At 55.3% G+C, this 21,178-nt stretch overlaps 4 protein-coding genes across 4 annotated transcripts; 3 read left to right on the plus strand and 1 right to left on the minus strand.

Annotated features, from left to right (window-relative positions):
* Positions 1-3,017: 3,017 nt before the first annotated feature.
* On the plus strand, positions 3,018-4,442 carry PG986_003707 (uncharacterized protein; the record flags this gene model as incomplete). Its single annotated transcript, XM_066839929.1, has 5 exons — positions 3,018-3,200; positions 3,293-3,795; positions 3,876-3,946; positions 4,022-4,191; positions 4,236-4,442. The coding sequence occupies 5 exons, from the start codon at positions 3,018-3,020 to the stop codon at positions 4,440-4,442; spliced, it is 1,134 nt and encodes a 377-aa protein (XP_066704993.1).
* Positions 4,443-6,239: 1,797 nt separating this feature from the next.
* On the plus strand, positions 6,240-7,625 carry PG986_003708 (uncharacterized protein; the record flags this gene model as incomplete). Its single annotated transcript, XM_066839930.1, has 3 exons — positions 6,240-6,397; positions 6,447-6,659; positions 7,061-7,625. 3 exons carry the CDS (start codon positions 6,240-6,242, stop codon positions 7,623-7,625), a joined length of 936 nt encoding a protein of 311 aa, XP_066704994.1.
* Positions 7,626-9,536: 1,911 nt separating this feature from the next.
* On the minus strand, positions 9,537-10,879 carry PG986_003709 (uncharacterized protein; the record flags this gene model as incomplete). Its single annotated transcript, XM_066839931.1, has 2 exons — positions 9,537-10,523; positions 10,706-10,879. The coding sequence occupies 2 exons, from the start codon at positions 10,877-10,879 to the stop codon at positions 9,537-9,539; spliced, it is 1,161 nt and encodes a 386-aa protein (XP_066704995.1).
* A 6,769-nt stretch (positions 10,880-17,648) lies between these two features.
* Positions 17,649-19,240, plus strand: PG986_003710 (beta-1- 3-glucan-binding protein; the record flags this gene model as incomplete). The annotated part of the gene is made up of 2 exons (XM_066839932.1): positions 17,649-18,226; positions 18,292-19,240. The coding sequence occupies 2 exons, from the start codon at positions 17,649-17,651 to the stop codon at positions 19,238-19,240; spliced, it is 1,527 nt and encodes a 508-aa protein (XP_066704996.1).
* Between the last annotated feature and the right edge of the window lie 1,938 nt (positions 19,241-21,178).

A 21,178-nucleotide genomic window follows, 5' to 3' on the forward strand; every position in this document is an offset into this window, starting at 1 on the left:
CAACAGAGCTCTCGCATCACCCGTTGACACTGACCGCTATGGATGTCCCGGGTTTTCAAGTCTTGGTTCATCAACTCAATTCGACGGAGCTTATAGAGGGCGTTCTTCTTTTGGGGGGCCTTCTACCTTCTTATTCCCCGGGGAGGAGGACCGGAACGAGTAATCTGTGGCCGCCGCCACGCGTGCTTTTTCGAAAAAGGTTTCCGCGACTGTCGTCCTCTTGGTAACGGGCTCCACGTGGGGGGCATGGTGCATCCTTTTCCGACAACCAGAAACTCCTAACCTACCCAGCCCCAAGTTTACTCAAAGGCAAAGGAGCAAACTCCGGCAGCCCGCCTCTCTCCCAGTCCCTACTACAAGTACCTCCCTCTCCCTCTCCCGGCCCGCTTCGAGTGGACGCGTGGTGCGTAACCACGGGACACGGCATGATTCCAGACGACGCAGGTGAACAGGACGTCCAGACGTCGCGACACCCGGTTCGCAGGGCAGCGGCAGGCAGGTCAAATGGGATGGATTGATTGGCCTGCGCGCATATTGTATTGTATTGGAATGTCCCGAAGAGGGAAAGTGATCGCCAGGAGCCTGTCCCTGTGCCCGCGGGGCCGGAGAGAGGAGAAGAAAAAAAAAAAAAAAAGGGTGACCTTGTAGCCTGCCACTGCCTGCCGTGCCTGCTCGCTACTGTACCAGCCAGCCTACCTAGTATTGTACTTGTAGACGATGCCTGCTGCAGAGATTTGGGTTTGAGCTGGCTGGGGACTTTTCCATTTCATGGCTGGCATCTTCCCTGCCTGTCTGCCTGCCTGCCTGTCCGCCTGCCCGCCTGCCCGCCAAGCTCGCCTGCGCCTGCGCCTGCGCCTGCAGTCTAGCTCCACGGCCACAGAAGACGATGGTTTCAACCTCTCTATCCCCTGCAACGCGAAGCGCCCTGGGAAATAAGGGTAACATCTCGCTTGCCATATTTTCGCCAATCCTTTCTGGAAGGAGAAAGAATTATCAAAAAGCAAGTTTTCGCTCTGGTTGTTTAGGCATTCAGGCTATTCTCGTCAACTCCCCCGGCATGTGTGCCTTTGCCGGATCGAGCTCCTCCCGCCGCCATTGGACGATGGACAAGGTTGCTGACTCGAGCAAACGGCGTGCCGGTAACGCACCAATTAGGAGGGGAACTATGTACTTTATGCATATGCGCATGTACATGCATGAATACTCACACACACACACACAGCTGCTACCCAGCCATGTGGCATAGAGTTTTGCGGTACCAACCCTCTGGGACTCGGCAGCCGGTGTCGTGCATGGCATGGCGGGCGCATTCTCGTTCTTTGTTTTTGTGAGATGTGACCAGATTCCAATGATATAGTCTTTTCCCCGTCCGAAGGCATAATTGTGCTGCTTTTCGTGACCATCTCGGATGATCATGGGGTGTTTTGTTTGGTAGTCTACCCGAGTGAACTGTGCCCGTTGGCTTGTCCAGATCAGGAGCCTGGGCCCGGCCGCGCGACCTCCTGCTCCATCCTCCTCCTCTTTGCTCCTCTCTATCTCACGCCAGACAGACGGACCAGACAGACGGACAGATAGACAGACAGACAGACAGACGCACAAGCACAAATCGACACGAACCGCGGCAGCAGCATAGCGTCTCTGCACGGAATGACCAAGGCCCGTTTCGTTCCTTCCTTTGTTCGTTCGTTCCAAGGTTCCCTTTCCCAAGTAGGCAAACGGTGTGCAGACAAGCCCATACGTAGTCTAAAGCACCTACCCCCTTCCATATTTCACCTTGCCCTGCCTGGTACTAATGATTGGAGCTATGATCGTGCCCGTAAAGGAAAACGAGAGGGAAAAGGGGACCGCCCCATAGGCAGGGCAGCGCGGCCCCCCCCAATCCTGCCCTGCCCTACCTCATTCGCTGACGGCCCCCCGAGTCCCGGGACCCGGCCTTTCTGTCTCGCTCTCTCTCACTCGAGTGAGAGAGAGAAAGAGAGAGAGAGGGACAAAGCTTCCCGCTCATCTGCCCCAATAGGGCCCTGGCCAAGGCCGACCGCCCCTTCTTCGTGATGTCGCATTCGATTTGCAAGAGAAACTCGAGAAAGACGAAGAAGGAAGGGGAAGAAAGAAAAAAAAAAAAAAAGGAAAAAAACCTGATGAGCCGCTTCTTGGCGCTTCGGTGACGACGATACCACCGCGGCCCCCAGCAGTTGAAACAGCTGAAATCGAAAGCAAGCGAATAGGACAGGCACCTCGGCTTTCCTGGGAACCTTTTTTCGGGGCGAACCACTGGAACCGACCTATTGGTACGGGACATAGTTTACTTGTTTGTACCTAGCTCCGTAGCGCTACAACGCTGATGAAATGCCTCCCTCGCTCGCTCTCTGCCCTTGCGGCTTGGCTGTGCTGTTCGAAGATGCCTGCGAAGATGCCTGCGAAGATGCTTGCTTGCACACATGCCCTGTCTCTGCCTGCCTGCCTGCCTGTCTGTACGTAAGTATAGTCAACCTATCCATCTCGGCCGTGTGATGTGTGGCGTGTTAGTATTACTATGTATAAAAAGAAGTGGCAACTGGGGTTTCCCTGGGGACTAGCGGAATATGCCCTCCCTGACAGGCGTTCTCTCACCAGTTCATCCCAGTTGGACGGGCTACACCTATGTAGTCTAACCCTCCCCAACCAATACTACTACATACTATAACATTCGCATACTCTTCGTTTTCCATCGACATATCGATCGACCCCATTCATCTGAATAGCGCCTCGTCGCTATCAAACCCATTTTCCCTATATTAGCGTTCCCACCCGCCGTTGTGTGTTGCAAGTGGCGTGTCTAGAAATCGTCGGCCCTCGCTCAGCACCCCAAACCTATATGCCATGATCTAGCATCAGCGACGTTCGAAATTCAGTGGGGATCCGGGCTCACGCCGTCGCTTCATATACACGAGCACCCCGTCCGGCAGCGGTTTTAATTTTTCGAAAGGGAAAACCCAAAGAAACAAGGCAAGCAATCGAGAAGGGAGAGGGAGATCGCCATGGCGTCGACCGTCGATCCTGACCGCCTCTGGGTCGAACATCTCGGCGGGACGGGCCTCGCCACGGTCGTGACCTCCGTCATTTGTGGCTTCATTTCCATCGTCGTCGTCAGCCTGCGCAGCTATGTGCGTGCCCGCGACAAGACGTTTGGTCTGGATGACGGATTAATGTTCGGAGGACTGGTAAGTTTCCCTCAACTCTGGGCGCGCCGGCCGGACTGGCACGCGACGCAGCAGCGACGACATTGACTGACCTAACTCCTGAAAAAACATAGATCCTCTACATCGTGGATGTCATACTCGGCAGCATCGGCTCGATGCACGGTCTCGGGACCGTCAACGCCAAACTCAACCCGACCATGATGATGGAGGCGACCAAGTACCTGATGATCTGGATGTTGATCTACGTCTGCGGCCTGATGTTGATCAAAGGGTCGATCTGCATCACCCTGTTTCGGATTGCGAGCACCAACAAGAAGTATCGGTTCTGCATCATCCTCCTCTTGGCCATTATCGTGGGAAACTTCCTCACGACCTTTATTGGCGTCCTGATGCTGTGTTCGCCGGTTGAGGCGAACTGGAACACGGCGCTGGTGGCGCAGGGCAAGGCGAAGTGCGCGTCAGTGGATGCCATGATCGGCTTGTCGTACACGTCGACCGCCGTCTCCATCGCCACCGACATGGCGTGCGCAGTACTGCCGGGTGTCATTCTCTGGCGGACGCAAATGGCCTTCAAGACCAAGGTCTCCGTCACAATCCTGCTTTCTTTCGGTTCCTTGTAAGTCTCGAGTTGCCACTTGGCGTCGTGGTGAGGAGTCGCTCCAGGCAAGGGTACGAACTAACCAGCGTTTTGTCTAGTGCGTCGATTTCGACCATGATCCGAACCCCTTATATCGCGTTCTACCGGACGCCGCTCGATAACCTCCCCTGTAAGTGCCTGACAGGTTGTTGCAGTTATGGACATGCAGACGCACCATGCTAATACTTGTTGCCCCTTTCTTTAGACCACGTCGGAAACATCGTGCTCTGGTCCAACGTCGAGTCAGCCATCGGTCTAGTAGCAGGCTCCCTGCCGTCACTGCGGCGGCTGATCCTGGCCAAGGTCAAGAAGTCGTCATCGCAGGAGGCCGCGTCCAACGGTCACAACAACGGCGCGAGCACGCCCGTGGGGCTGGTAACGTTTGGCGGCACGCCGCTCACGGGGCCGGCGGGCGCAAGAAGAGCGCGTTCCGCAACCCGGCCGACCTAGGAAACACCGTCACGACGGTCCACGCGCAAGGGGACGGCGACTGGCGGCGCCTGCGCGACTCCTCGTCGGACAAAGAAAGCCTACACGGCATCCGCGCCGACTATACGTACGAGGTGGAGCTGACGCAGTCGCCGAGGATGCACTCGCCCATCACCCCGCCCAAGTCGCGGGAGTAGCCGCTCGACATGATTTGCCTTGGTCGCTTGTCGTTACCAAGTGTGTATAATATGTGTATATGGGAAAGGGATACCTCGGCCCCAAGAAGGACAGGCTCTTAAGAGGGGCACGTAATGATATACGGGCAGACGCAATAATTGGGTTTGGCAGATGGATTGATGGATTTGACGATCTCTCTCTCTCTGCCCAACCTGTGAGGTAACGAGAGGCGTTGAAGGAAGATGGCCGTTCTGGACTGGCCCGTCGCCAACCCAATCGCACAATTGACCATCGAATGCGTCCCGTGGAACATGTCCGTGTATCGGCTGAGCTGCAGCAGGCGCCCCTTGCGAAGGAGGACTCGACAGCTGTGGTTGGTTGGCGAGATCGGAGTGTAGATGATGTTAGGTCGGCAAATCGGCGACAGACGTCGGAACAGCCAAAGAAAAGAAAAAAATCGATCGTAACACCGAGCTCGTAACACCGCGGACCCGATTGCAGGCCAGGCCCAGCGATTTGGTTCACCTGCGCCAAGAAGTCAACCCTGTCAGCTCGTCGCAGTCTAACCTATTTCGAAAATGGCATTCGGGCAAGTCGGACCCCAGGCCAGGCATGCCTGATGACATGAAACGAATCGGGGATGTGTCATCGGAGCGAGGGAGGGAAGGGGGAATGTCTCTCGCTGGAAGTCCAGGTTGGGGGTTGCATATCTCTGGATGATGTAATGGCCCAAAAGGGGACCACCCCATAGGCCCCCATAGGGCTGAATCGAATGTCGCGCGGCAGTGGCTATACGGAGGCAATGCCGTGAACGCTTCGGGGCAGTGGGTTGCGCTGGATGGAGGGTTATTTTGGGAGCTTGGGAGCTTGGGAGCTTGGGAACTGGGGTGACCTGAAGAATGCCTAATAAATTGTGGAAGGCAGTAGCTTTTTTAACCCACTGTTGTTAGTGGTCGGATCCGAGTCCAGTAGAGGACGATGCATCCTAATGCAGGTACAGACAGCAGCAGCTTGCAGCAGTTGAGCAGACAGCACTGCGTACAGCAGGAGCAGACGCAGGGCAGGGGGCGCGGCTGCCTTCCAATCGAATCACTCGGGACAGCCATCAATCAGGTAGCCACTTGCGAGACCTTCATTGCCCATCACCGAATGCCGTCATGTGTTCGTTTCAATGTAGTGATTGCTGTGAAGTTTCAACCGAATGCCATCGGTCACTTGCCTGCGTACCTGCCCAGTGTGGCAGAACTTGCGACCGCTGAAGCTTTCGAAATCAGCAGTGACGGGTGACGGGCCTGCCCAATTGGCTCTTTCACCGAGCCAGGGTCTAACCTTAGGGTCTTACGTCCCCACCTGTCGTGCAGTCCAGGCCTCTGTAGGGCTTCCAGGTACTCAATCCTGCCAACCTAAACAGGACCGCGGGGGCCAAAAGTATGCCCAGTTCCCGACATCGCCTTCTTGCCGATCGACCTCCATCACCAAAATAACTTCAATTTTGCAACTCAGTTCCTGTGGACACTGAATTGGCTATCAAGTTGCAGTTACACAAGCCTCCTCGCCCATTGACTCATTTCACTAACTAACATTGGATCGATGAGAGGGCTGCCCGGCCATCTGACTAACCATACACCCTCACAACCTTTGTCCTCGTCAACCATGTACGACTCATTGCTACGCCGCTTAGCAATCCCATACGACCATTTTCCCGCCCTTGCATCACCTTTATTGATGATTTTGAAGCAGAGTTACTGCAGCTGATGCCTGCTCCGCTCCGGCTCTTGTTCAGCAATGATTGGCCTCCGTCCTACAAGCCAAAACACATGACAGAGCATATGTCCTCCATTTCCATTCTCGATCTCCGAATCTTTCTGCCTGGGCTCAGCGCATTCCTCGCCCAACTCGATCCGTACACCTGGGATGTCTGGGCTGAGCATCCCGTTCTATTCGTGCTGTGCCATACCTATGCAGCAGTCATCAGGTATGTCGAATGGCTTTGCTGACTTGCCTTCGGTGGACTTGAATGCTAGGGCCAACAGCCTGCCAACCTCTATCACGATCATGTCCCCTCGAACCATGGCTCAGACTGTCAGATATGCCACTTCCACGAATAGGACAAGGCGAACTGGTGCCAATGAAATGAGCGTCAGGTCATTCATTGGCTCGCCCACTGGCATACACTGTGCGCTTCTGGACCTACCACCAAGTCCCTGGCAAAGGAGATACGCCATGGGAGCCGAGGGGTATAGACTGAATGGCCCGCTATCAGGATTCCTCGGAGGAACATCCTTCACTCCAGAAAGCAGCTTCATCTTTCGCCATGGGGGCGGAGGAAGAACAGTGCCATACTGACTCAACTTGATACCAACCTCTGCTTGACTAGAGGAAGCATGTCGAGTTGTATATAATGAGGTATGAGTTCTCTCGACAGGTCCCATCACTCTGATGTACAGGCAAGCAATCACCTGCAGACTTATTCAACGGTTGACAGCCCTCTATCTGTCTCGTCACTTGCAACACATCCATACCACTGCGTACTTATTGTCGATAGAGACCGCCAAGAACCGATCAGCATGCTTCTCTTATTTCGTTTCGCAGAACCTCCCCAAGGTTGCCATGCTTCACACCATACACGTGCGTCAAGTAAGAAACTTGATACAGCAAAGCTCATTGAACACTCATCGATCGGCATCGAGAACACTGCCACGCCAGGTACCAACATCCAGAAAGCCGTCCTGCAACAGTCCTTTCCCGACAGGAAGTTGCCATACAGACAGTTTCCACACCCTCCTCGACCACCGACTCCAGGTCCGCAACCTAGACCGGGCCCCTTGGGTCCACCGCGTCCACCGGAGCCAACGCCTCCTCCAAGTCCCCGCCGAAGAAGCGGAGGTTCTACTTTGGTTCGCCTTGCAGCGATTTCTGTCTTGAAGAGCAAGAAGCTTCGGGCTGCAAGCACAGCTTGCGTACCTAGTGAGACTGGGCCTCGAGAGGATTCTTCTGCCCACGGCAGTATCCCCGGTGGACTCTTACAGCTCCTGATTCTAGCAGCACTCCAGTTTTTGGCATCCACTGCTGTTGGTTCTGGCTTCCTGGCTTATAAGCTCCACTATTCCCCGTCTGTGCCGCACGCGCAGGGAGATGTTGTTGGGACTGCGCCTACTCGTTCACTGACACCAGTCGCTGATCTCACCGTCCCTGCCTGTTAAGCCAAGAAGACTGGGAACATGGTCCTAGATATCTTGCAGTCTAGAAGTTTGCCACAGCTAGCGCCACCCGTCCTTAATTTCGCAGAGGCAGTTGGATCAGGCACGGCTAAGACCATGTTCGGCAAAGGATCTGGCAACACCCAACCCATTCCAACGATTGGATGCGGTGGTAAAGAACAACATCACCATCTGGCCGGAGGCCCCGTGGATGCGACACTACCATACCTGCAATGTCCCATATTCACTGTCGCGGATCCTGACGGATGCCGTCAATGGGATATAACCAAAGCTTCACCCTTGCAACACTGTGTAGGGCTGCTAGCGGAGCCGTATCCTGGGGAAGAAAGTCTCGTATATACGAAACCGGGTCGAAACCATCGTGTTATACCTCCAGAAGATTAGTTGTCGCCTGGCGCCTCTGGTACATGTCCGCGGGTTCATGCTGGTGGAGAGCAGCTTTCCTCCAGTTGCGACTGCGAAATGTGCCGGGATGTCAGGACCCTGGAGAGGAAGAACACAATGTTTGGTTATTGAACTTTGGTTATGATAGCCCATTCTGCTTACGAGGGAAGTGGCTCATGTTACCATCTCCAACCAACAAGGCCACTATTATATGTTCATCCTCTTGCTTTGATGCAGTCCTTTCCGCACTCGGTCAGAGCATTTCCTTGTTATTCACCACCTCCACACCCTCTTTATGTTGTTTCCTTGGTTTGATTTTCGCTTTGGGTACAACTGGTCCGGCAAATAGCAAAAGAGTATGCCTCAGGGATGGATGATTGCATGGTCGGTATTCTCGGCCGATACATCTGTATTCTCGGCCGGTTACATCGGGAATGGCTCCTTTCTTTCATTTTTGTTTTCTTTCTTTATTCCACAGAATAGATTAGAGCCACATGGCATTCATTTCCTTACTTCTCTTGGCATATCTGGGGGGCAGATCAGGATGCCAGTCTTTTCCATATCCATGGCCGCCACGTTTTTCCGCGTGGATGACATGCCTTTGGTATGGGGGGCAAAGGATTTGCAACACTCCCCCTCTCATAATTATGTAAGATAGATAGAAACGTAAAATTGGTTTTATGGCCCCCTTGATTGCCGAGAATTGACGCTTGCATGTTTCCAATTGACTTGGCCGTCGGCGCTCCACGTGCTGTATCTTCCATTCTGACGAATCTGCTCTCACATTGAAAACCCTGATGCCAAGGGATGCTCGAAAGGTATGCTGGCGCACTGACTGATTGCCACTACCACTTGTGAACAATCTGTACATGGCTTGTCTGCGTGGGTTGTGTACTTGTGGTAGGTTGGTGCTTGTTGCCGATTACTCGACGGCGAAAAAAGATCCCTAAACCTCGCTGCAGATCACACAGCACCGCCCTCCCATGCAGACCCGTTCTCGAGGCCCGATCAAATGAAGATTACAAGTAGTATTGTTGGTAAACATAAGCTGCATTTCTTCAATAACGAGAATAGAAACCAGACTGGCTTCCGATTGCCAAGAACACTGATATCCTCTGGCTGTTTCGGGGGGGCCTCACCGTCGACACGCCCCTTTTCCATCTCCCGTACATGGCTCATCTCACCCGATATTCGACGGATACTAAGCCCGACCGGACCACCTACCAGCGTCGTCTTACTACGCGAGCGAAATATCTTTCGTCTTTCGTCATATCATGGATCCTTCACTTTCGTCAACCAAAGACACAGGCCCATTCCTGCCACCACCACCACCACCACTACATCACGCCCCAGTATCCACCCACCCCCACCCCAAACGCCGCCAAGGCAGCAGCAGCAGGACGGACAAGCCCCCCCGTACACCTAGCCGCCGCAGCCTGCCCCTTGCTCGTACGCGTCGGTAAGCCAAGGCTGGACGACGAGGTACGCCCCGCCCCGGCCCCGGCCCCATCACCCCCGGCGCCGCTCTCCGCCTCCGTCGGCGCCGGGCAGCTCGCCGTGCACGGCAGCGCCGCCGTGAAGGGCTGCGGGAGCGCGTCGACGGCGCTCGCTTCCGTGACGGTGGCGAACGCGGCGTCGGCGCTGCCGGTGCGGAAGGCAGGGGGCTGCGTGCCGAGCGCCGGGTTGGGCGTCGCGACGGCGCCGGCGTCGGCGGGGGGAGAGGAAGGGGTTCAGGACGTTGTCGAGGAGGTGGACGGCGCCGTTGGCGAAGAGGATGTCTTGCTGGACGAGCTGGGCGGAGCCGAGGTAGAGGTAGTTGCCGGCGCGGCGGACTTGCAGTTGCTGCCGCGACGAAGGGGAGGGGCGGAGCACGGTCCCGTTGAGCAGCAGGTTCGAGGTCAGGACCTGGCCGGGGACGAGGTGGTACCGCAGCACTGCTGCCAAGTCGTCGCGGCTCAGGCCCGCGAGCGTGCTGTTGACGGCGCGGAAGGCGCGGACGGAGGGGGCGAAGATGGTGCAGTTGCCGCTCCTGCCGCACTGGGCGAACTCGTCGTACAGGCCCGCGGCGTAGAGGGCGCCGAGGAAGGAGAGGTCCGAGTACGCCGTCAGCGTCTCCTTGAGCGCGGTGGGCGGGATCAGCAGGTTGTCGACGGCCTGGACGATGCCGCCGGTGAAGTGCAGGTCGCGCAGGCGGCCGTCGGCCGAGAGGGGCACGAGGCTCGAGCGGCTGCCGGACCCGGTCGTCAGGGCCACGAAGCCGTCGGGCTGCTTGTCGGCCCTAACCAGCTGGCCGCCGCTCGTGAGGTTGGTCCAGCGCGGGGACGTCAGGTAGGTCGGGTTGAAGGCGGGGGCGCCCGGCTGCATGGCGTCGGCGGGGAACTGGCCGGCGACGATGTGGTACTGCAGGATGGGCACGGCGACGGCGGCGTCGTCGGGGTTCCAGAGGCCGTTGAGGGAGGTCAGGGGGATGCGCTCGAAGGCTTCGTTGGTGGGGGGCTACGATCTGTGCCTTTGTTAGAGACTTCTGGCTTTCTGGATTCCTCTTTGCTTGTCAGGGGCTCCTTACCGTGACGCCGTTCAAGTTGGGAAGCTGCAGTAGCAGCTCTGGGAATTTCTGATGCAGAGAGCATGTCAGAACCTGGGTGTCTCCGATATCACATATCCCCTCTCTGACTTACCCGGATCAAGTCATAGAATGTCGTGAGGTTCTTCTGGCCCGCCAGCACTTCACCCAGCCCCGGCGTCTTCCCTTCTTGTCCCACCACTCCCGTCGAAAAGATGGAGCACACCAGCAGGGCGAGGATACCGAGGAGCCTCAGCAGCGACGCCGCCGTCCCTATCACACCTCCCATGTTCGTAGTCGGCAGCATGGCTTCAGCCCCTGATATCCGAAGTTTCCTTTTCCTAGTCGCGTGCCCGAAAGCCAATTGCAGCCGGGTTTTGCGCAGTCCCAAATACGTGCCGTGCCGTCCGAGTGTAGATCTTCTGGCACTCGGCTACCTAGTTCGTCGCTGCGAGTGCCGACGACAACCGTGTATATACCCTCGAGGCCTCGCAGGAGCAGATACGCCGTACAGAGGTGCTCCCCAAATCGCAGAGACCAGCCAATTTGCCCGCCGACAAAGAGGGGCAGAGGGAGTGCCGTATCTGGCTGAATGATTGATCAGATTCTCCCGACCACCGCGGTAGATCGCAATCAAGACAGTCAATAAACCCTCTCAAAGAAAAAGCGAGCGGCAAGGTGCCTACTTAGCCGAGTAGTGACCGTTGAATCTGGATTCTACACAGCAATGGGAAAGGACGGGGCGCATCCTGATGAGGTTATGTACGGCCCGTGGTTATTTTTGATATCTATGTATGTAGCTACATACTCTAACGATCGTGGCCGCATCGCATGCCTACCACAAATGGGGGTCGTACTACCGGCCCAGAACACCACCCATCCGTCCATTTTGTGACCGGGCCGTTGCCTTTTTGGGCGCTGGGGTATCATTTTCCACCAGCACCTGCAGTTGCAGCAGTTGAAATAATGAAAACGCACGACTAGACGAATCCATCTAGACTCGCCTGGTACAAATAGCCAAAAACGGTCGCGTCAACATGGGTTACAATATTTGAGGGTGATTTGGGCTAGAGTTTGTCATAAAGGCACTTTACGCGAACCGCTGGAGGTTGGCGGTCGAATGTCAGCTAGCATACAACCGAGAGGAAACCCGACTAAGACAATCAATAGATCCAGAGACGGCGGCCACGAGGAGGTTCAGCTGAACTCCAAGTCTTCCTCTGATATGGTATCTGGGCTACCGTATGATATGAACCAATTGTGATAGATAGAGACTCGAGATAGATGAAGTGTTACGCAGGTATGCGACAAGGTGCGCGTGATCTTCAAGGCGGTTTTCGTGGCGGGCATTTGCCCGGAGAGAGCGCACACAGAAACCTCAGCTTCTGATACGGCCGTTTCTGTCATATCGCACCACCTGCAGCCCCGGGCAATCAAGGTCCACAGTGCCATTCTCGTAGGATGGCAAGCTTCGGGGGCTGCAGAAGATACACCGCGGCCGACTCGCCTTTTCGTGGGCTGTTCTAGGTGACATTTGGGGGGGGGTTCCTCGGTTTGGAGGGCAATATGACCCTCCTTGCCCAAAACCACCAACAGCGGTAGCAGCAGCTCTGCTTGCATCCTGCGACACGCCACCGCCCGGAGTATCCAGTACTGCCTTGTCTTCTTCCACGGAAGGAATGGCACAACACTGCCTGACCAGTGGGATGAGGAGGAGGAGGAGGGTCAGGACCCTATGTGCAGATACGAGACCTCCAAAACCTCCCACCGCTGTTGGTCGAAGGCAGGCAGGCAGGCAGGCAGGCAGACACATGAGACGGATCGCATAGGAGCGATTGGAGAGAGCGAGAGTTGGGGGGGGGCAACAGAAAGAAAGAATGAGGGGTTGGAGCGAAGATGGAAGAGACATGCCAAACGCCAAGATGCCCATTCTCTCCCCGTGCCGCCTCGCCGACGGTTTAGGTCTGCATGTTTCATGTACGTCTTTGCCCGGAATGGGGAGGTGGTTGAAATGCACGACAAAAGCCCATTCAATCCAACCGTCAACCCCAAACCGCCAACCCCGCCCGGATTTCGTGGTGCATTTGTTTTCGCGGTTGCCAGCCGCCCGATCACGAGAGCCAACCCGTTAGCCGCTTCTCCTTCCCCAGAGACATACAGAACCATCGGTAGGCATAAGCAAGTCCAAGCTGATGCCTGCAAAACACAGGAACGCTGCTACTGTGCCCATAATCATCGCTAATCCCAATCGGAATGCGCTGACAGTTTTCTGATGTTGCTCCTGCTGCACAGCGTAAGCGGCAAAGTACCACATCCTGCTGTCAGCTTCGACTCGCAACGTATCACCGCACTATCGTCGCTCGAGTCTCTAACCTAAGCGATGCCCTCTCCTAGCGCTTGCACCTGCGTGGGAAGATGGCCAACTATCCGCTTTCGATTTCTAGCCTGCTTATCGACTTGCATAGTTCACTATATCATATTTGCTACATGATATTGGCCTTCCAGCTCGACGACATGCAGTCGATCGGGCCGGCCAGCCCACCCCCCTCGCTACAGCAAGGAAGAAGTTTATTCGTTCGCCACGCGAACGCTCCCGCATATACGACATTGAAAAAAACAAGAGAGACGTGCAGAAACTGGGCAGCTCGGAATGATTGATTGGCTTTCCCGCGCCTCTGGGACAACATGCCTGCACACACACAGACACTCACACAAAACCAGTTGCACTAGAGCACCTTGCTGCATATGCATCCTGCGTGGTTGACGTGGAACACAAAAAAAAAAGAAAGCAAGCACGAAAACTTTCCGCATTGTTTGCTTGTAGATAGATAATTTTAGAATCGTCGCGCCGCCAATGGCAAGATGCGACTCGTCCCTCAACGATATAGTCACCGGGATTGATCCTATTGCATGCAGCTGAGACTTTGGTTGGCGGATATGCTCACCGAGATATATTGATCTTGCTCACCGACATAACCCATACATACGGGAATTACAGCTTCAACGTATATACCCTCTCATGTATATGGAGTGAGCATACATGGGCAGGTAAGAGTCGCTATTGGGCTTGGAGCATAACAGAAGGACAGCCTTGGTGTGTTGTCCATTCGTATACGACTTCAACAGTATGCATGCTTATCGATCGATTACATCTCGCCCTGACGCCCGAGAGAAGGTATGGGGACTTGCTCTTGGCAGGTGAAGAGGATCAACTCATCTGTGTCGCATCTGGGCAGGCGCATCGATCCAGGGCGATACCTAATGCCACCTACGTCCTACACTGATAGCCAGCACCCTCCTCCATCCAGCGCACAGTAGGAATTACATGCATGCAGCACATCAAGTGATCCATCATGTCAATTCGGCGGCGATCAGCTGCGCGAGATTAGAGCTTGTGCGACCCGTCCGCACGGTTCTCCGAGCTGAGATCTACAAGGCAGGATACCCACCGTGCCACCATGCAACAAACGAAGGCGATATTCTAGATCTTCCAGGTTCGGGTCGCTCAAATCCGTAATGTATGCACAAGCCAGCAAACCCCTTCATTGGAGATGTGAGAGAGAGAGAGAGAGGATGCACAACATCAGCGCCGCATTTCGGGGCTGGCAGTGTGGGTGTGACGTCTTCAGCGGCCTCTCCCGAACTTTTCGCCCGCACCCTTCCAGTCAGTCAGGAACCAGCAAGCTGCTCGGGAGGCAGCCGAGAAGAGAAACCCTGCTCAACAGCCTGCCTGCCTTTCTCGAGACAGTGTGGTGAGTCGGCGCGTTCGCTACGTATTATATAGCGCCGATGAGGTGATGAGACGATGAACAAAAGAAGTCTCTGCAACCCTTCAGTCGGGTCTTGTCAGATCTGGAAAACCCGGTTTAGCTCCGATCTCTGTATAAAAAAAAAAAAAAAAAAAAAAAAAAAAAAAAAAAAACCGTCCGCGAGCTCAGAATACTATTGAAAAGCAGTGAGTCTGAGGTTACCGCGCCTACCATCATCGCCATGCTGCGAGAGTCATGTGCTTTTTTGCGGCGGACCTGGGAACGACGACGGGTGAGCCCGCTCTAGAGCCGGCGCCGGCGCTTTTAGGGGGAACCGGCCGGGCGCCTTGGACTTTCTTTGAATCGGGTCCTCTCAGGGCTAGCCCATGCCTAAAGAAGGCAAAGAGGCCGCTTTCCGCGTCGCGGCAGTCGAGCACTCTCAACCGGCTAACCTAGCAGACAATTAATTGCCATTGCCAGGTGAACTAACGATACGGGTAGGACGGGGCCAAAGAGGAGAGTGAGAGTGAGAGTGAGAGGAGAGAACTCCATCCAGTACGGCAGTGGTAGGTAGATACGAGCTGGAGCCAAACTCTGTCTCTGCGTTTGTTAGCGCTGGGCGGTAGTAGGCCGCGGCACCCTATCATCACTACCACCTGAGGCCATTGTGGAAATTGAACGCGCCAAGGTCGTTGGCTGCCCACGCGATGAAGAATTGGTTTTTTTTTTTCTTCTTCTTCTTTCGCTGAGGGGTACCTAAGTCGAGAACGAGGCGTCCTGGCGCCAATGCTTTTTAGCGGACCTACGGCAGAGCGGCAGAGCACTGATCAGGGCGGACGGCCCATTCCTCCTCCTCCCCCCCACCTAGATCTGTAGTCTAGCCGTTTTAGGCAGGCGACTATGAGCTCGCTAAGAGCCTTTGCCGGGCCTGAACCTCGCAACTTTCGTAGCGGTACTTCCCTCTCTACGGAATATGTACATCTCACACTCTCTCACGTTCAAGTTTTTTGTCTTTCCTTTTTAGGGTTCTGATCTAAGGTCGGACCGGGGAATCTACTGCAGGAACAGGGGAGCGCCGTTGCCAGCCACCAAGCGACCACCGCGTCTCGTCCTCTGGCTCTTTGCTCCGATTGCCCACCGTGCCTGTGATGGTGAGGCACGTAGGTACGCTATCGTTGGCGCGCCTCGGGTAAGTCGGCGCACATTCGCTGTTATCAGTCCAATGGAAGGAAATCTCGTATCAGTCGATTGAGTGAAGGCAAGGTCAGCAGCAGCGAAAGCAGTAGCATAGAATAAGCAGATATAACCCAGCTTACTGCCAGCAAGCCACTGCATATTTGCTTGTTGCTGAAGAGAGAAGGGTGGGTGAGTGAGTGAGTCAACCGTTACAGATAGATCTAATGCAGCACGGTCAGACGGATTGATGGGCAATTGCTAGATGAACGACATGTCTTGTCTCTGATCCAGCCATAGATAGAGTTGATGGGTTTGATTGATGTGGTCCCCTTTTTTTTCGACGGATTTCGAATCAATCGTCAGGTGCTGCTTGACGCATGTGCCCAGCCTGGTATGATATCCCTAGGTCGTGTAAGTAGTACCCCGCCGGCGTACAGGCGTACATACGTTGGCAAGATACCATCCTGCACCATTCAATATTTCGCCGTCGCCATGCCATTGCATGCACGCCCTTCAGCGTCTGGATTCTATTTGGGCCCTTTTTGGCCGTTCGAAAGCAGCCGAGCTTCAGCTGTGTGTCGGACGATACACATTTTTGCATTGGGCATCCATTCATTCAGAAGTGCCACCGCCGTCAGCTACTATTGATCGCCTTCTCGCTTTACATCACCACAGCACAGTACCGACAAGCCGCTCATCTCATTTCCACTTTCACGAATCCACTCTTGTTGTTATCTTACACACCAATCCTGGCAGCTCGGACCTGTCCACTTCGGGCGCGGTCGTAAAACGACACAGCGCTTTTTTCTTTCCTTCTTTTTTATTCTCTTCGTCCTGTTCCCATCTTTTGAATTTGCCGAGCTATAGTTAGACCGCGCGCCACGGCGTTCTCTAAGCAGGATAGTGGGGGTGCGGGTGGTGTTTTCTTTGCGGAGTCTCCTCCGCCCGCTCGCGGCGCTCGATAGGGTGAAGACCCGGGTCAGGCCTGCAAGGTCGTTTTTGTCTTAGGGTGCGATGCTAGCTAGCCACTACGTACCTTAGTGGTGTCCGCTTCCCTTGGGGACCTTGACGTCAAAACTCGGGTAGAAGAAAGATACACACCACTTACACCAAACCACTTCTTTCCCTTGGGCGCCCTCATCTCATCATGAAGGCTCTGTCGGCTAGGGTGACAGCTGATTCGGTTTTTGCTGAAAAGGTCCAGCCCACGAGAACCGCTGGCAAAGAAGTGTTGGTTCCGGACCCGACACGTTTCTTTCTTCGGCCGTGACCGAGCCCAGAAGAAATGGGTAGGCACTTACGCATATATACATGTCTACAGCTCTCAACATACCGGTCAGCTCGCCTATGTCTGTTAGGATGCGTTCAAGCTTGGACAGAGGCAGCCATTGATCGACCACGGCAGATACCTCCCTAAGTAGGGAGAGAGCGCGAGCTGCTGGGAGCTACTGGTAGTACACATCACAATAGATACGTAGAGATCTACATGCCTGCTATGGCATTCGGATGGTTCCCGGTCTGGCATGGCCTGCACTTTATTCCCCCTAGGCTTGTCCTTGCCCTTGTCGGTAGGTGATGCTGTACGTATCTGCAGCTACGTTCTCGTGTGGTCTGTGGTGGTGGCTACTGTCCAAGTACCCTGTACGAAAGGCAGGTCGATACAATAGCGGAAACTGATGCGATCCAGGACAGGGGGGCCCAGGTCGGTCGGTCCAGGTGCCAGGATGGCTCACACACCCCTGTTGGGCTGGACCTGGGGGGGGTGTTCGCCATGTACTGCGAGCTCCACCTGGGCTCATACGCAGTCGATGTATCGCTTCTTCTATCGCCCATGCTGCACGTCTCTTTGTCGGCTCAGTTGGTGCTGTTGTTGGACATTCTCGTTCACAGTCGCTTCCATACTGCAAGGTTCTTGAGCACGTCAATCTCTCAAAAGACAACCTACCTACCTGCATTGCTAGTCTCTACCATCTACTTGGTATCATCGTCGTTCGCTCTCTTCGTCCCTCCCTCTCAACAACCTCATACTCCCTCATCATACCTATCTATATCACCCATATACACTCTAATAATCTTTAATTGCTCACCTTGATAGGGTATTACCCGCCTCCTGGGTCATCACACGCTCCCACCATGGAGCACCAGGACAACTACCAGGGCTTCTACGGCGGCCGCCCCGCCGCCGCGGGCGGCCCCTCGGCCGTGACGACGGCGAACCACACCCCGCTGCGCCCGGGGACCCCCAACACGGATAAGAACCCGTTCGGCGACGAGCGGACCGACTCGCGCTCGCAGAACTACCGCGGGAGCGCGGTGCCCAGCGCGAGCAGCCACCACCACAGTTCCCATCACAACCACAACCCGTTCGTCTCGCCCGAGGCCTCGCGGCCCGCGTCGAGCTTCGGCAGCGCGAGCGCGCTGGGGGCCCGCGGCGTCGAGGACGCGCGCGGGCAGCGCTACTTCCACTCGCGGCGCGTCAAGAAGGGCGAGGTCGAGAAGCCCTGGCTCGAGAAGAAGGACCCCAAGGAGAAGTGGGTGACCATCTTGCCCATTATCGGCATCCTTGTTGGTTTGGGCGTCTCCGGGTTCCTGGTCTGGGACGGACTGCGGAGTGTGGTGCATCACAAGTACTGCGTGGTGTACGAGGACGACTTCAACAACGGGTTCAGGAAGGATATCTGGACCCCGGAGGTCCAGGTCGGTGGTTTTGGGTAAGCTGACACTGGTTCTTGTATACATATGAGACCTGTAAACTGACTTGAGCCAAAAAAAACAGCAACGGCGAGTTCGAACAGGCCACGGATTCCCCCGAGAACGTCTACGTGCAAGACGGCATCCTCTACATCAAGCCGACCCTGCAGGACGCCACGCTGATCGAGGAGAACGCCGTCATCAACCTGACGCGGGACGGCACCTGCACGTCCAAGACGCTGACGGACTGCGTGGCCGTGACCAACACGACCAACGGCAACGCCACGATCGTGCCCCCGACCAAGTCGGCCCGCCTCGTGACCAAGAACGGGCCCGCCACCATCAAGTACGGCCGCGTCGAGGTGACGGCCAAGCTGCCCCAGGGCGACTGGCTCTGGCCGGCCATCTGGATGATGCCGGTCGCGGACACGTACGGGCCCTGGCCGGCCTCGGGCGAGATCGACATCATGGAGGCCCGCGGCAACAACTACACGTACGCGCAGGGCGGCAATAACATCGCCTCTTCGGCCCTGCACTGGGGGCCCGACCCGGCCAACGACGCGTGGTTCCGGACCAACGTGAAGCGCCCGGCGCTGCACACGACCTACAGCGCGGGCTTCAACACCTTCGGGCTCGAGTGGTCGCAAAAGTACCTCTTCACCTACATCAACTCGCGCCTCCTCCAGGTCCTCTACACCAACTTCGACCAGTCCCTCTTCCAGCGCGGCAACTTCCCCAACGTCGACGCCAACGGCACCCGCATGGCGGACCCGTGGTCGCAGACGGGCCGGCTCAACACGCCCTTCGACCAGAAGTTTTACCTCATCCTCAACGTCGCGGTGGGCGGCACCAACGGCTGGTTCGAGGACGGCAAGTCGGGCAAGCCCTGGCTCGACGCCTCGCCCAACGCGAAAAAGGACTTTTGGTCCGCTAAGGACGAGTGGCTCCCGACCTGGACCGACCCGGCCATGCAGATTAGCAAGGTGGTCATGATGCAGCAGTGCGACGGCGACGAGGGCGTGAACGAGTTGTAATTAGTTGCGTAAAAAAAAAAAAAAAAAGATGGCCTTTCTTGGTTTTTGTCGTTTACTTGCTGGATGGAGTCACACACACACACATGGATTTTCACGATTATAGATTGGCGAGGGATCATGCACTACGGTTGATCACGGAGGATAGAGAAGAAGAAATGAGTAATCGGGGACACTTTGGCTATGACGAACTACGAACCTCTTCCCATTCGAGATGCTTGGATTGACTATTGGGTGTATAAATGAATGGTTTCACGTACGAGTTGCAAAATTACAATAATGAGGAATCCAATACATCGAAAAGACGCCCGTCAGTGATCGATTCTTGTAGTCATGTCGTGTTAAGCTGCTTACCCATTCTTCGACAGGATCGTCGTCTGAGGTCTGACAGAACTCTTCATTCTACCTGCCACTTTCTTCAAAGGATCGACGGGTCCAACCAATGTCTTACACCCAGAGAACACCCGCACCTCCATGTCAGCAAGCCACCCATCATCTATCTGTCTGTCTGACTGTCCATCACTTGCATACCGTATCTAAGCCTCACGTTGGCGTGGCTGCATATTTCGACGTCTGCCACCGTCCGAACCAGGCCTTGCAGAAGGACTTACATGCCACATGTGTCTGTCGGGCTGCCTTATCTTTTCATTTATTTTCCCCGCCACCCTGGAAGCTGATTTGCGACAAGGCCCGGCGCTTTCTGTCATCTTTACCTGCATGCATGGGCTTTTGCATTGATCGTATCCAGGTTCTATATGAGCCCGACCAGCTTTGTGCTTCGAACCCTAGGCCCGGCTCGGCTTGACACCAGCCAGCCAGTAATTGGCCTGTCAGCTCCATTCGGTGAACGAATACCCTCAACTACCTAACAGGTTACAGAGCTGAGTACACGCCTATGCATACGATATCCAAGTAGCCATATCGCCACCCAGCTTCGTCCAGCGCGACAGTCAGCTGGGTTACCCTGGTCTCGTATATGCAGCTGCCCAGCTTGCTGTAGACATTTCCCCATATATAGCCTTACTGATCAAAATAATACAGTTCGTCGATTCTGCCTTGGCAACCAGCAATCAATCAAGGTTTTTGGCAGGAAGGATGATTCAGCTGCACGCACACATGACTGACCTGATATGCCCACGTTCTCAGGCCTATCTACCTGTTGCCAATCAGTCTACCTACCTACCTACATGAGCCTGATAGAATTTTGACAAGGGGATAGAGCAGTATCCACCATTGAAGGTTTTATCCAACGGAAAACCGTGTAATAGAGGATGTCTTCAACTACTATGCAGCAAGCTACGACTGCAGCTGCAGCAAGCACCCACCTCGGCCGGACGCATGTGGTTGATAGTAGAGTCATCTCCACCTAGCAGATCCTTTCAATCCCGAACATGGTCGATGGTGTGGATTGCGTGCAGTGTTCTCGATCGTTGTTGGCAGGTGGCTGGTTGCCCCAGAGCTCTTTCGAGCCCAACAGCGGAACGAGAAAAAGCGCATCTGCTCTTTCCCCCCCACACGGCGATAATCCGATTCATGGCGAGGTTTTCCTGAGCCTCTGGTGCCCATATCTGGGCCGAAAAGGCACCCAACGATTTGATCCATCTGGTTTGGTCGACTAAGACCCTACATGCTAGAGGCGGGAGCGGCCATGATGCCTCATTGATGTTGAGGTCGTTGTCGCCGATGCCGTGGGCAGCAGCAGCAGCACGTTAACATAAAGGCCAGGGGCCTTTTCTCCAGCCCGGGTCCCTGCCAGAAGGACGTGCCAGTTCAGCCAAGGCGAGTCAGCATGGCGATCTACGCATGGTAGACAGATGACTGACAAAGATCCAGCTATTCGGCCCTCGTAAAAACGAGACGTGGGTACGGAGTTTTCCTCTACCGTACGGGACCGCCTCCGAGCTGCGTGCAGCGTGGTTTCGTGTGGTTCCGCTCTCTCTC

Source organism: Apiospora aurea (assembly GCF_038362705.1).
Source record: "Apiospora aurea strain CBS 24483 chromosome Unknown utg000002l_segment0_segment0, whole genome shotgun sequence".
Lineage (NCBI taxonomy): Eukaryota > Fungi > Ascomycota > Sordariomycetes > Amphisphaeriales > Apiosporaceae > Apiospora > Apiospora aurea.